The 13,315-nt window shown below is 39.1% G+C and overlaps 1 protein-coding gene across 2 annotated transcripts in view; it reads left to right on the forward strand.

The window, feature by feature from the left end:
- LOC122825241 (pleckstrin homology domain interacting protein) overlaps window positions 1-13,315 on the forward strand; it is a 42,406-nt gene that overhangs the window by 9,481 nt on the left and 19,610 nt on the right. For both annotated transcript variants that reach the window (XM_044106487.1, XM_044106488.1), the window contains exons 8-19: window positions 1,805-2,026; window positions 2,600-2,700; window positions 2,829-2,899; window positions 3,716-3,816; window positions 3,972-4,012; window positions 4,464-4,562; window positions 7,224-7,380; window positions 8,616-8,750; window positions 11,255-11,383; window positions 11,455-11,680; window positions 12,131-12,274; window positions 13,079-13,262. In XM_044106487.1, the coding sequence (XP_043962422.1) occupies window positions 1,805-2,026; window positions 2,600-2,700; window positions 2,829-2,899; window positions 3,716-3,816; window positions 3,972-4,012; window positions 4,464-4,562; window positions 7,224-7,380; window positions 8,616-8,750; window positions 11,255-11,383; window positions 11,455-11,680; window positions 12,131-12,274; window positions 13,079-13,262 (1,610 nt within the window). The remainder of the gene's footprint in view (window positions 1-1,804; window positions 2,027-2,599; window positions 2,701-2,828; window positions 2,900-3,715; window positions 3,817-3,971; window positions 4,013-4,463; window positions 4,563-7,223; window positions 7,381-8,615; window positions 8,751-11,254; window positions 11,384-11,454; window positions 11,681-12,130; window positions 12,275-13,078; window positions 13,263-13,315) is intronic.

Genomic DNA, 13,315 nt, shown 5'->3' on the forward strand with positions numbered 1-13,315 from the left:
AAGGTTTTTCACCATCCGTTGCAACTGAATGCGGTAAAAGATAAAAATCAGACATAAATATCATCTCAGCCACATTCTGCTTTTTAAGTTTCCTCTAATTTTTTTAATTTTTTTAGTGTATAGAGGTGATGTATTTCCTGAATAAGTCAATCTTGATTGCAGCTAATAATTGAGGAACCTTGCTCTACTTTCTTTAGCTCTGTGCAGGCCAGCCTGCCAGGGCACTTAGTTGGTAGCTTTCCTTTTCTTCCTGTTTATGAGCAAATGTTTTCCTGCACTCTATTGCATGTTAGTGTGAGAGTGTTTAAGTGCAATTTAGTAATACTGCAGTGTATTAAGATTTTAAAAATGTTGTCTTTAAACAGAAGACAAAAATGTTGCTGCAATGAAAGTGCACGTGTTGTCTTTGCTTTTTCTTTGTGAATACAGAGCATATTTCTCATATTGCAGTAAACACATGCATAGTTCTGGTTACAGGTTTACATACACGCTCCAATGGCGGGCATATTATATTCCGTTTGGAGCTTTAGTGATTGATCTGAACAGTTTCAGTTCAGGGTGGATTGATTAAATAGTTTCCTCTTAAAACAAAGACAGAAAATGTTATTTGAATTTATTGTGAATTTTCAGTCAGACAAGCCACACCCCTTTTTGGATCCATCTAATTCCTGGCATATTTCCAGCTGAAAATTTGACCACGTATCAGAAATGATGGGGCTCATTCAGTTAATCTGATTTCCTGCCATGGATCTGGCTTTTAGGGATGCTCCTTAAATGTTACATCCTTAAAAAGACTTAAATTTGTGTGTCTTAAATGAAAGCCTTAAAATGTCTTAAATTAATTAAGAGAAAATGCAAGTTGGTCTTTAATTTGTTAATGACAGGTCTTAAATTTTGTCAAGGCAGAACTACTTAATTTTTTTTTTTTTTTTTTGTCTTTTCATGAGACTTTTCTGTCAGGCAAAAGTTTGAATCGCACACAGACATCTTCATTCTGCTCTGTGACTCGACACAGTTGAGGCTACTGCTAACTAGATGCTAATGTACCCTCGCTAGCTTACTTTTTTTATTCAGTGTGAAAAAGCCAGGCTCTCAGTTTTTTTCTATCCTTGATTGTATAATGCAGCAAGTTCCCCCAACCATCTGCAGTATTCATATCATTGAAGGTGACATTAACATGCCCCTTGCTTGCTAGCTTTTTTTTTTGACTATCATTGAGTAAGTGCAAATTACCTGCAAGTTGGCTGGATGAAGTTTGTACATTTCTTTTGAGATATAGATGTTAAATTTCATTCATACTTGTCTTATAAAGTCTTAAATTCGCCTTGGTGAAACCTGCAGATGTCTTGTATAGCGCTGAGGTCCTAGAACCTCTTATCTGAATGCATGTTTGGGCTCATTGCCCTATTGGACCACACAGATCAATTTACTGTTTACCTGCAGTGAAGACGAAGAATGTGGAGTTAGTCCTCCACCAGATTTGCGGAATGCACCAGTACAACTTGGTAGCTAACATGGCCTCGCCTTGACTCCTCCAGATATGATTCTTGTTATTTTGACCAAATAGCTTAGTCATTGTCTTGTCTGACCATAAAACTTTCCTCCAGAAGGCAGTTACCCAAGTGGACAGCTGCAGATTTCAGTCGTAGTGGAGGTTGCCACGGGAACGTCCCGAGACTTTACTGGTGTCCCATCATCTCCTACTTCAATATTCCTATGTTTCATTGTTTTTAAGCCATTTTAAGGTGTTGTTTTCACATGTGACAGTTGTGCCGTTGCATTCTTTTTCTGTTTTCTTTCCCAGGGCTCAGACGACTGCCTGGTGAAGATCTGGGGAACCGACCACGGGCGTCTGCTGGCGACCCTGCGCGGTCACGCTGCTGAGATCTCCGACATGACCGTGAGCTACGAGAACACAATGATCGCTGCCGGGTCCTGCGATAAGACCATCAGAGTGTGGTGCTTACAAACCTGCGCACCTTTGGCCGTCCTGGAGGGGCACGCAGCCTCCATCACCTCCCTACAGGTAGGGGGGAGTCCAGGTTTGCCAGTGACATGACACAAACCATTTTTCTCCCCCACAAAACAAGACATTTTTTCCAAGTTATAAATGAAATAATCTGCCAAAAAAAGTATTTTCTTAAAAAAAGGGCTTTTTTTAAGAAAATATTAATTTAAAACACTATATCTTGCTGAAAAGTTACCAAGTTAGTTTTGTCCTAGTTCAAGTATACTAAGACATTTTCAGTAGAAACTAGGTCAAAAATACTTGGTAAGATTTTGTGTTTTTGCATTTCACAGCTTATACTCTTGCGCATTTTAAAATTTTTTGTGTGGAGACGGAGGATTTGGTCTGCTTTTTTTGCACCTTTACTCGGAGTCCACTAACCAGTATTTTTAGCAGACTGTTGTAATTCAGACCATGTATTATTTTGTGCACTAATTTGTAATAGTTTACCACATAAATTTCCTATAAATGCTCCTGAGTTTTGTGGTTATTACAAAAAAAAAAAAGTAAAAAGTTTAAGAGGTATATATTTTTGGCTTTTTGGTCACTTGAGTGTTGTATATGCTCATCAGTAATCGGTTTTCTTTGCAGTTTTCGCCTCTCTGTAGCGGCTCGAAGCGCTACCTGTCCTCCACCGGAGCTGACGGGACCATCTGCTTCTGGCAGTGGGACGCTCGCACGCTCAAATTTGGGTGAGGGGAAAACAATCGGACCTGTGCACGTCCTTCCTGCCGAAGTGCCATTCGCGCCCTTCGAATGAAGCATTTGTTTGATATATTATTTTGCACATCCTAAGTCATTCTCTTGATGCTTGTTGCAGCCAAAGACCCAGTAAATTCACGGAGCGCTCCAGACCTGGCGTCCAGATGATCTGCTCCTCCTTCAGCGCAGGTAAACTCTGCTTGCTTTGATTACGAACACAACAAGCCGTCCGAGGCGACATAATTAAATAATGAGACTGGCTTTACAGCAGCTGTGTGCTGCGGTGTGAAATTAAACTTTCACTTAATCTATTCATCATCCATCTCGAGTGTTCCCGTTTTAAAAACTGAACCTGCACAGAGAAGTATGGAATCATCATACTTTACGACCAATCAAAGAGCCATATTTAATCCTTTTCAGAGTAAAACATCTTCAGGTTTCATCATGTTGCAACTGTAAATTGTTTGCACATTTATACTTTATGTATTTATCCCTTTACTCTGATAAATAAATAAAAAAAATATAATTCAACCAATTTAGCTTCTCAAACGTCAGTTTCCAAAAGAAAGCTGTAATAAGTGCCACAAATGAATGATGACTAAACCGGTTTTCAACACTGAAGCATGAATCTAGTACGTTCACCTCCTATAGCGATACAAATATCTGATGTTTAATGTCGGCTGATAAAGAAAAACACCACAGAATTGACTAAAAATGTTTATTTAAAAAAAAAAAAAAACAACAACACAGATGTAAATGTACCGAATTACTGGTTTATTTGAGAACTCTGCACCAGTACAGCTGATGCACCAGTAGCTTCACAAGCTTGGGAAAACATGTAAAAACAACACAACTTTAATTTGTTCAGTCAGTGCACCTCGGAGTAAAACAACTGATTCAAAAAACATAATAAAGAAACTGAAACTGACAAAAACAAACCTTCTTCCAAATGGTTCAGAAATCACGAGTAGGAATTCTCCACTAATCCTTTCCCTCGGTGTACAGGCGGGATGTTCCTCGCAACAGGAAGCACCGATCACATCATCAGGGTGTACTACTTTGGGTCGGGTCAACCAGAGAAGATCTCTGAGCTGGAGTCCCACACAGTGAGTCTGAATACTTCATTCTATTGTGGAGAAACATAAATTTTTCTGGAGGTGGACACAATTTTGACAGCTAAAAGATTATCATTTGGTAAAAAAAAAAAAACAATGTGCTTTCTGACAGTTCTTTTATTATTATTATTATTATTTTTACATAGGATAAAGTTGACAGCATCCAGTTCTCTCACTGCAGTGACAGGTAAGTGGTTTGCCTCAGAGCTACACAGTAAAAATATCAAGTTTTGATATGCAGCGCTGTTGGAGGGCTGTTCTTAAAGGAAGCTCTGGGTGCCGCGGCTTGATTGCGTCAGCAGAATACGCCACCTTTAGTTAATGCCTGATGCACACTGTTACACACTCTCTGTGTCACACACAAGCAAACTCAGTTATTCTTTCACACCGTGTGCGCTCAGTGTTGAGCTGAACGTGGCCGCATGGGGTCCGCACAAACAAAAAAACGCTCAGCTGTTATTCCCACCCCTCCGAGTCGCCCTAATCTAAGCAGGGAGAAAGATGTACGAATATGCAAAGGTACACAGAAAATAGATTTCAGGTTTTATTCGATTTCTGTGCATGAAGGAAAATGATTTGTAATACAAAGCTGAACTAGTCCTCCTTCTCAGTGCTTCGTATATATTTATGTGCTGTAGGTTTGTGAGTGGCAGTAGAGATGGTACGGCTCGGATCTGGCAGCTGCAGCCTCAGGGCTGGAAGAGCATTCTGCTGGATATGCAGACCAAACTGCCTGGGTAAGTGTGTGTGTGTGTGTGTGTGTGTGTGTGTGTGCATGGCTGCCAAAAATGCTTTGAATAATTTTGGGGCCTTGAGCAAAAAAACCCTGTTTTGCTTCCTTGCTTATTTTTTAATTCAGTAAAAAAAACAACCAAACAAACAAACAAAAAAAAAACAAAAAACATGACATTTCCTGGGAAATCATTGTGATTGTTTCCTTGAATTCATCAGGATGCCGTGTAGATACAATCTGGAATGCAGAAGTGAAATTATAAAGGAGAAATCTAAAAACAAAAGTGACTTGTAGAAAATTTTTTTGTTGTTTATCTGATGTTTACGGTTTAAATGTGAAATGGAGCGATGCAGTCCTTTAAAATGACTGACTTATAATACAAGACAGTATTCCCCAAAGGTCTCTGAATCCTCACCTAAACCCTTTAGATTTCCTTGACACTGAAAGCTCTCAGCCTCACCTTTACCTACTAAAACGTCCTGCTCTCTCTCGCTCCCTTGCAGCCTGAATCAGATCTAGACAGATATGTCTAAGCATGTCATAGAAAATCTCAAATAGTTTTTACCTCATAATTATAGGACTCAAATGACTAATTGCAATAATCGTGATGAATGATTTTTGAAATAATCGTCAACTAATTTGGTAATCAACTAATCGTTAACTGGAGTAGAGACTCAAAATGAACCATTTGCTGAATTATTATTTTTTTCTTTTTTATTATTTGTTTACTTACATCTTTTAATGTATTTATAATAAAGTATAAAAAGGCTTAAGTATTTGAATAAAAAATTTGCAGAATGTGCCAGTTTTTTTAAACAATTAATTGATTAATCGTCAGATTACTTGATGTAATAGTTGATCGCTACAATAATCATAAATTACAGATTATTTAGAGCGTGATCTGATTACCTCTCATTCACAAGAACATAGCAACAATTATCTACTCTGCTGGAAAATAACTCAACATACTGAATATTTTAGTTATATTAAAATGTCTGTAACGTTTATTTATTTGTATTTTGATCTGTAAAGTTGGGCAAATGTACAAAATAAACACCAAATAAACTGAGGGTATTTTGGCATAGCACATTCGCTAATCGGAAAAAGCTTAATCTTTTTCCGATTAGCGAATGTGCTATGCCAAAAGTCACTGCTGCGACTCCTGCCTGCTGAAGAAAGCAGGCCTGGATGGCTGAATTTGAATATTGGGTTCATAAATAGCAACAGCTGTTTCTTCTGAACAATTGATGAGCAACAATGGAGATTGAACTTGAGGTCGCTGAGGGAATTGGAAGGAAAAAGACCCTGAAACATTTACTGAAACATTCAAGGCCACAAGAAGTACAAGGCCAGACTTTAAATTGCTACTCATAAGGTAAAATTGCTTTGGTTCTAGCAAGAAAAATGTCAAATGAAAAATGTTCTCCAAGATGCTTGTAGTTTATGTTCATCAGTGAAATACAAATGATCTGTCAGCCCTTTCTTTTTATTTTATTGGTTTTTTTTTCTGCCCACCAGGGGGTCTTTTTGTGGGCTCTAGTTCCCTTATATGACAGTAGGCTGAGGGGAAAACATGCGGCAAATGTCGCCGGGTCCGGGAATCAAACCTGTGACGGCTGCATCGAGGACTCAAGACCTCCAAATGTGGGTCGCGCTATCCGCTACGCCACCACAGCACGCCCCATTTTATTGTTTTTAAAAAAAAAGAAGTGTTTGAAACACTTTTTAAAGAAGGACTAAATGGTTCAGAGATGCCATTTTAAACTGTCATGGATCTTTTTTTCTTTTCTTGTTTTTTTTTTAAAGCAATTAGGGATGTTGCTGTCATTAAGTACAACCAGCAGCCTCTGTGTGGAGTCCTTAGGGAACATAGATCTTCTCTCTGAGATTTCTAAAAGGCTGCCAGTACTCTTAAATCTCACATCTTTTGTTTTAAATAGTTTTTATTTTTACATCTGTTTCCCTGACCCTTTCTTTTAAACACCACACTAAAAATAGCTAACTTTTACTCTTCTTCTTGCAGTATTACCTTCCACGCCGAAGAGTGTTGTGGTTCGCTTAACACTGTGGCACTTGCCTCATGCTTTACTTATTTCTTTGCTGATCAGAAAGGACGATTTCTTGGTTCATCTCTCTAGTATTTGAGATGTGTTAGCTGAAGTTTTAAATTTCTTCAGTTTGCAAAAGATTTCATAAAAGAAAGCGTCGGTTTTAGTTTTGAGTGAATCTAACTTTTCCTCAATGATACTGATTTAAAAATTGACTAAATTTAAAGGTGTATATCACTGATCAGCTGATAAAGTAAGACATTTAAGTTTGGTTTTGGTTTTTGTCTTCATACAAAGTCTTTTTTAGGTTTTTTTTTTTTTTTTTCAATTTTGAGCTTTTTGTGTAAAAATTTAAAATCCTGCAGCCGCAAATATTTCCCATTAAAAAAATGCCATTTATTCTAAAACTGAAAGAAATCAAACTTAAATAAAAATGGGGCAAATGAATCACTTGTAAAGCCGTTCTCTAGATCTAATTGCTTTTTGCATACATAAGAACTATTTTGCTGTTTTTTTTGTGGGGTTTTTTTGTACAAAAGAGTGGAAAAAAACAAGACAAATTAAGTTATTAAAAAAATCCTGCTGTTAGTCTTATTGCATTTTAATCTTCCCATCAGGAAATACAACCCTCCTCCACTGGAAGACAAGGTCACTAAGCTTAAGGTTACCATGGTGGCGTGGGATCGCCATGACAGCACCGTGATCACCGCCGCCAATAATCTGACGCTGAAGGTGTGGAACTCCATCACCGGGAATCTGGTCCATGTCCTGATGGTAAGAGGCGTCTGAACGTTTAAACTCTGAAACTAATTAAATGTGTGTTTAACATCAAGTGGTCAGTTTCTGCTTAACTTCATCAGACAATTTTCTCTACGGCTTTCCGCCACCGCTTGCTTGACCCGCTTTCAGTAAATCTCTAGCTGTAGGACAGATGACTTTCAGTTTGACTCCTCAGTCCTTTAAAATGCTGGAAAAGTGCAGAATTAGTTTTGATCATTTTTCGTGTTGAAAAAGTATATATTTTTTTAAATCCATACATTTTTCTATCTTCCTTTCTAAAGGGCAAAGGTCTAATAATTGTTAACGTATGTAAAGTTTTGATTTTAGAATAGAATAAATAGAATATTCTACACACAAATACTCAATTAAGAAAATTCTACCTGATATGTGTCTAAGCCACTTTAAATTCAGGTTAAACTGAATCTGAGACTCTAAAACTGGGCTGACCTGAATTATGTAAAAATAATTGCATAACTTGCAAAATAAAGGGCGCGCTGAATGCAAACTTTAAAAAAATAAATAAATAAAAATCTTGAGTGATCTCAAGATCACTCCAGCGTTGGATACGTTTTACGTAATGAAATAAAGTTACAGAGGTACCTCCCAGACACTCACTATGAAAACCAGATCTTATTTTCAAAGATAAGATCTGGTTATTAAAGTTTGTGGAAGGTTAATATTTCATACATAAATTCTGAGAATGTTATAAAATGAAGAAGAAGAAACAATACCAAATCATCACTATACTCTGCAGCTGATTTGAAGCGTTGCACCTTTTTTATTTAATTTTCCCTTTAATGTAAACCTTAGAATTAAGAGATTTGTTTTTGTTCTTTCGTGCTGTTAATATGCTGTAGCAGCTCAACACGGCCATCATTTTACCGATGTCGGTGAAACCTCCAGGGCCTACTTTGTTCCCCAGCTCATAATTTCTCAACACCGCCTGCCACAGACCTCCCTGTCTTGTTATTTTATTGTTGGTGACAACAGCCTCCCAGATGGCGTTTGATGGATGTGGCGCGTTGGACACTGACTAACAATAGTCCATATAAAAACAAAACTCTAATCTGTGCGCTTTAGATTCCAGTTAAACTGCTTTTAGTTTTATGGCAACAAGCTAAAATCTTGGATTTTATTTCCCCCTATAATTATGTTTATAGCCGGCGTTTTGCATGTGTTCATCCCTCAGGTGTGCCTTAATGGAGCTGTTGCTGTTTTGTTTTTGGCAGGGTCATGAGGATGAGGTGTTTGTCCTCGAGCCTCATCCGTTTGATCCGAGGATCCTTTTCTCAGCCGGGCACGACGGGAACTGCATCGTTTGGGATCTGGCGAGAGGAGTCAAGATCCGCTCTTATTTCAACATGGTGGGTCTCTCATTTTTCTCACTCGTTTTCTAATCTCTTCCAATGTATTTGTTGCACTTGCATCCTTTTGTCTTTGTCTCTATGGGAACCGAGGACAATCCTAATCACAGTCTCAGAACATGAGTCACCAAGGAAGCTGATAAGTTGGCCAAAAAGTCTTAGTCTCAGTTTTGGTGCTGATCTGAAGCGAGAGTGTGTGACTGAGGCAAAGCTCGGATTTCAGTTAGATAATTACTGCAAGTAAAGTTCACTAACTTTGACTAAATTGCTGCGCCTGGGTCTGTATTAAGATGAGTAGCAGGTGGATGATGGGAAGAAAACTACACTGTTAAATTAATAGTGTTTGGCAGCCAATGTTTGCATTAACAGTATTAATGCAAACGCCTTAACCCTCCTGTTATGTTCGTTTCTAGGGTACAGCAATAATGTCCGTGGGTCAGTTTGACCCGGGGAGTTTTTAATCATGCAATAGTGTCAGAAACCAAAACATTCCTCCAAAACATTTTTGTACCTGATTATTAACTCCAATACTAACCATTTCAATCAATATTTGTGCAATGATGTTTTATTATTTCTCAGAAATTAAGAATCAATAACAACAACTTACTTATTTACTCATTTGGACATAAAAATGGAATAAAAAAAAAAATCTAGACACAAAAAACCCCCAGTAATTTTCTTAAAATTAATATTTTGTAAAAAAAAATTAATAAATAAATAAATATTAATATTACATTTTGGATTTTTGTTTCATTGGGTGATCTTTATAATTGAACTTGAGACACGCATACTGTTCAGGGTCAAATTGACCCGCTGATTAAAATCAAGATAAATGCAGAGCCTATTCATGTTTTCCTCCACTTCTGCTGAGTGTCACTCAGAGTGGGTGGAGTTTGTCCACAGGAACAGAAAAGATTCCCGTCAAGCATTGTATGATCACCTGCTTTCTCACAGTTTCCTAGTGAAGTAAAGACAATAGTGAGAAAGTGGGCTTGTGTGCGTGCATGTGTGGCGTAGTGTGTGGTGTGTTTGTGAGCATCTGGTGAAATATGGTTCATAGCTGCAAGGAAACATGTAGAATTGGACATTTTTTTATATTTTTCAACCTTCAACTTGACTGCCGGGTCAAATTGACCCAAACAGTATCTGTGCGGGCGGTGCAAATGTGTAAAATGAATTAATTTATTAAGACTATTGAGACAAATAGATAAAGTTTAATGCAAAACAAAAAATAAATACTTCCAACTATTTAAAAAAATCTTTTCAACTTTTAAACGGGTCATTTTGATCCAGAACAGGACAGGAGGGTTAATAGCCTGAATGTGTCCACATTTTGTCATGTCAGAGTCTTAAACTCTGACATGGAAATAGATCATCAATACATCACGTTTAAGTTTTCTGTTTTACAGAATGTCCATGCATCCTGAAAAAGCATACATTTAAGTCTGTTGTCATGAACCTAAAATGAAGGCCTTAAAATGTCTTGAAGTCGTTTTAAAAAAGTAAGTTGGCCTTAAATACAGTAATTACAGGTTTTTTTGTTTTTTTTTGTCTCGACTGCTTAGTCGCCTGTATTCTATGGATTTTTCTTTTCTCGCTGGACTTTTTCTCAACTTATTCTTTCTCTCTCTAACATACACTGGGTGAAAATTTATCACAAGTTTGCTGGTGGGCAAGGTTACGTCTTAAATTCCATTCGTAATTGTTTATAAAAACCTTAAATTTGACCTGGTGAAACCCGCAGAAACCCTGTTTTAGGTTCTTTCATACTATGAGAATAACTCACTAAAAACCACAAAAATGAAGGAGAGAGGGTTTTTTTTCTTTCTTTCTTTAAATTCAGAAGTTTATACATGCTAAAATTCCTTTCGGCATTTGGACACAGTGCAAATGTTTGGCTCTATTGGCCTCTATGAGTTTAATTCACAGCATTTTGCCATCCGAACTGTGAAGCATAGAGGTGGTAGCATCGTGTTGTGGTGCTGTTTTGCTGCAGGAGGGACTGGTGTACTTTGTAAAATAGATTACATCATAAGGAAAAAACAGTCTGGCAACATTAAAGCCAGGAAGTTAAGACCTGGGAACAAATTTGTCTCTCTGTAGTGCTCCAGTGGGGTTGACTGAATCCCAAAAGTTAAAGCAAAAGCCGAGCTGCTGTTTTGCTCTTTCAATTTTTTTGTTGAAGCCTCTGGTGTTGGGGTTGTGGCTCTGTTGGTTCTAGTCAGCAGACATGTTGGGAAGTTACTGGCAGGAAGGGCAGACAGTAAAACCACAGCATTCCCACTTGTGGAGTAGTGACATGACTCACTGGGAAACCTAGCAGGTTGTTCATTAAACTGTTGCTGTGCAGAAAATGCCTTTTTTCGGTTGTCATTGTGTTGCCTTGTCCTTCAGACGCAGGGTTCGTACGGGAGCTTTAAATCCCTGAAAATGCTTAGGTGTTTTCAAGGTTTGGAAAGCCCACAAACGTCCGCCTTCTTCCTCGTCTCGCTCTTCTTCTGCAGATTGAAGGCCAGGGACACGGAGCATTGTTTGACTGTAAATGTAGTCCTGACGGGCAGCACTTCGCCGCCACCGACTCCCACGGTCACCTGCTCATCTTTGGCTTTGGCTCCAGCGGCAAATACGACAAGGTGCGCCGTCTTTAACACTCGTAGCCAGAATGCTGTTTGTAATCGTTAACGTTCAACCCAACTGCCTTCAGATTGCCGACCAGATGTTTTTCCACACCGATTACCGGCCTCTGATCCGGGACGCCAACAACTACGTCCTGGACGAGCAGACCCAGCAGGCGCCGCACCTGATGCCCCCGCCCTTCCTGGTGGACGTGGACGGGAACCCCCACCCGCCCAGGTACCAGCGGCTGGTGCCGGGCCGGGAGGGCTGCCGGGATGAGCAGCTCATCCCTCAGATGGGGGTCACTTCCTCCGGTACGTCGGCTCAGATCGTCTCCATTCGTTTTTATTTTTGTACGCCTGCCTGAAGGAACAAACGCGAGTCGTTCTCCTCTGCCTCAATCTGCTCATCAGGCAGCTAATCAGAAATGCCTTTCTCAAGATGAAGACTTTACATGTTAGCATAATATTAATTGTTCGGATTCCTCACATGCGCATAATGAAAGGCTTTAAAAAAAAAAAAAGCGGTGCTGGAATTAAAATCAGATTGAATGATATTTTCTTTTTCAATCTCGGTAGTAATCCGTAGTTAATGACATGGAAATCTATTTTCAGGTAATGCCACTTTGACGTCTTGGCTAAAATTCTGCCAGTGAGGCTTTGTTGCTATATTTCCTACAAATAAAAGTATGTTTTTCCTGCTGCTGGCTCTTTCTCCGTGGACTTGATTTCTCACTTCCTGTTTGCCTGTCCACTTCCTGTCAGGCCTGAACCAAGTGGTGAGCGAGCAGGCGGTGGACGGGCCCAGTCCGCTGGACACCATGATCCAGAGGCTGCAGCAGGAGCAGGACCAAAGGATGGGAGGCACCGACGCCGGAGCGTCTGGAGCGAACACCAGGGCCAGCAGAGGTAGGAATGACTCCCATTTCATCCATGCTTTTGAATATTTCACTTTTAGAAAATCTAAAAAAAAAAAAAGAATTCTGCACTTTCTTGGGTTTCCATAGTGATGTGAGCCCACCCAAGAACTACCATCTTGTTTGTTTTACAGCTTCTGTTTATTTCGACTTTGAATTCAGGTCAACTAAAAACAGGAATTATGGAAATAAAAACCTTTTTTTGTTGTTGTTCTTTTTTAGATGTATTCTGTCATTTGTACTTGATCAAATGAAATGTTTGCTACTGCTTATCAAGTTGGTGACTATATGTTGTTTTTATGACTTTATTTTTGTGTTTTTATGATCTAAAGCATTTGGAACTGTGCTGTACAAATAAACTTGACTCATTGATTGAGTCCAGAGAAGAAAGTAAGAAAAATTACATTTAAAAATGGGAAATTGAATTTGATATGGAAAAGCCTGAGATTTTCTTTTTAAGCCACGTCGCCCAGCTATTTATTTAATCTGTTTTGGAGGGAAAATGGGCAGAAAGCTGGTGGAGACCAAAATATGTGCAGCTTTAGGTTCAGCCTATTACAGCTGAACACAGAAACATGCCACCCTTTTATCATTAATATATACATTCTTTAATAGAGCTCAAACTCATTTATCCTCCGATTCACTTTGTTTTGATCTATCGCATAAAATCCCTTAAAAGTACAAATGTGACAAAATGTACATGTGTCCACTATAACTGCACCCTCATTAAATCCAGCAAATCTTTTGGATGCTGTGCTTGTAAATAAAACCATTTTTGACACCGTTTCAACTTTAGGTTCCGTTGGTTCTCCCACTGAGGTCCACTCCCCTCCAAACGTCGGTCTCCGGCGCAGCGGCCAGATCGAGGGCGTCCGCCAGATGCACAGCAACGCCCCGCGCAGCCAGATGGCCACGGAGGGCGACCTGGTGGCCTGGAGCCGCCGGGTGCTGGTCCCTGAGCTGGAGGACGCCTCCGTCAGGTAAAACTTTTAAAAGATCCCCATCCATGCCGTCGAGGTTTCCGGAAGACTTT

This window comes from Gambusia affinis, linkage group LG22 (genome assembly GCF_019740435.1).
Source record: "Gambusia affinis linkage group LG22, SWU_Gaff_1.0, whole genome shotgun sequence".
In the NCBI taxonomy this organism is placed as follows: Eukaryota; Metazoa; Chordata; class Actinopteri; order Cyprinodontiformes; family Poeciliidae; genus Gambusia; species Gambusia affinis.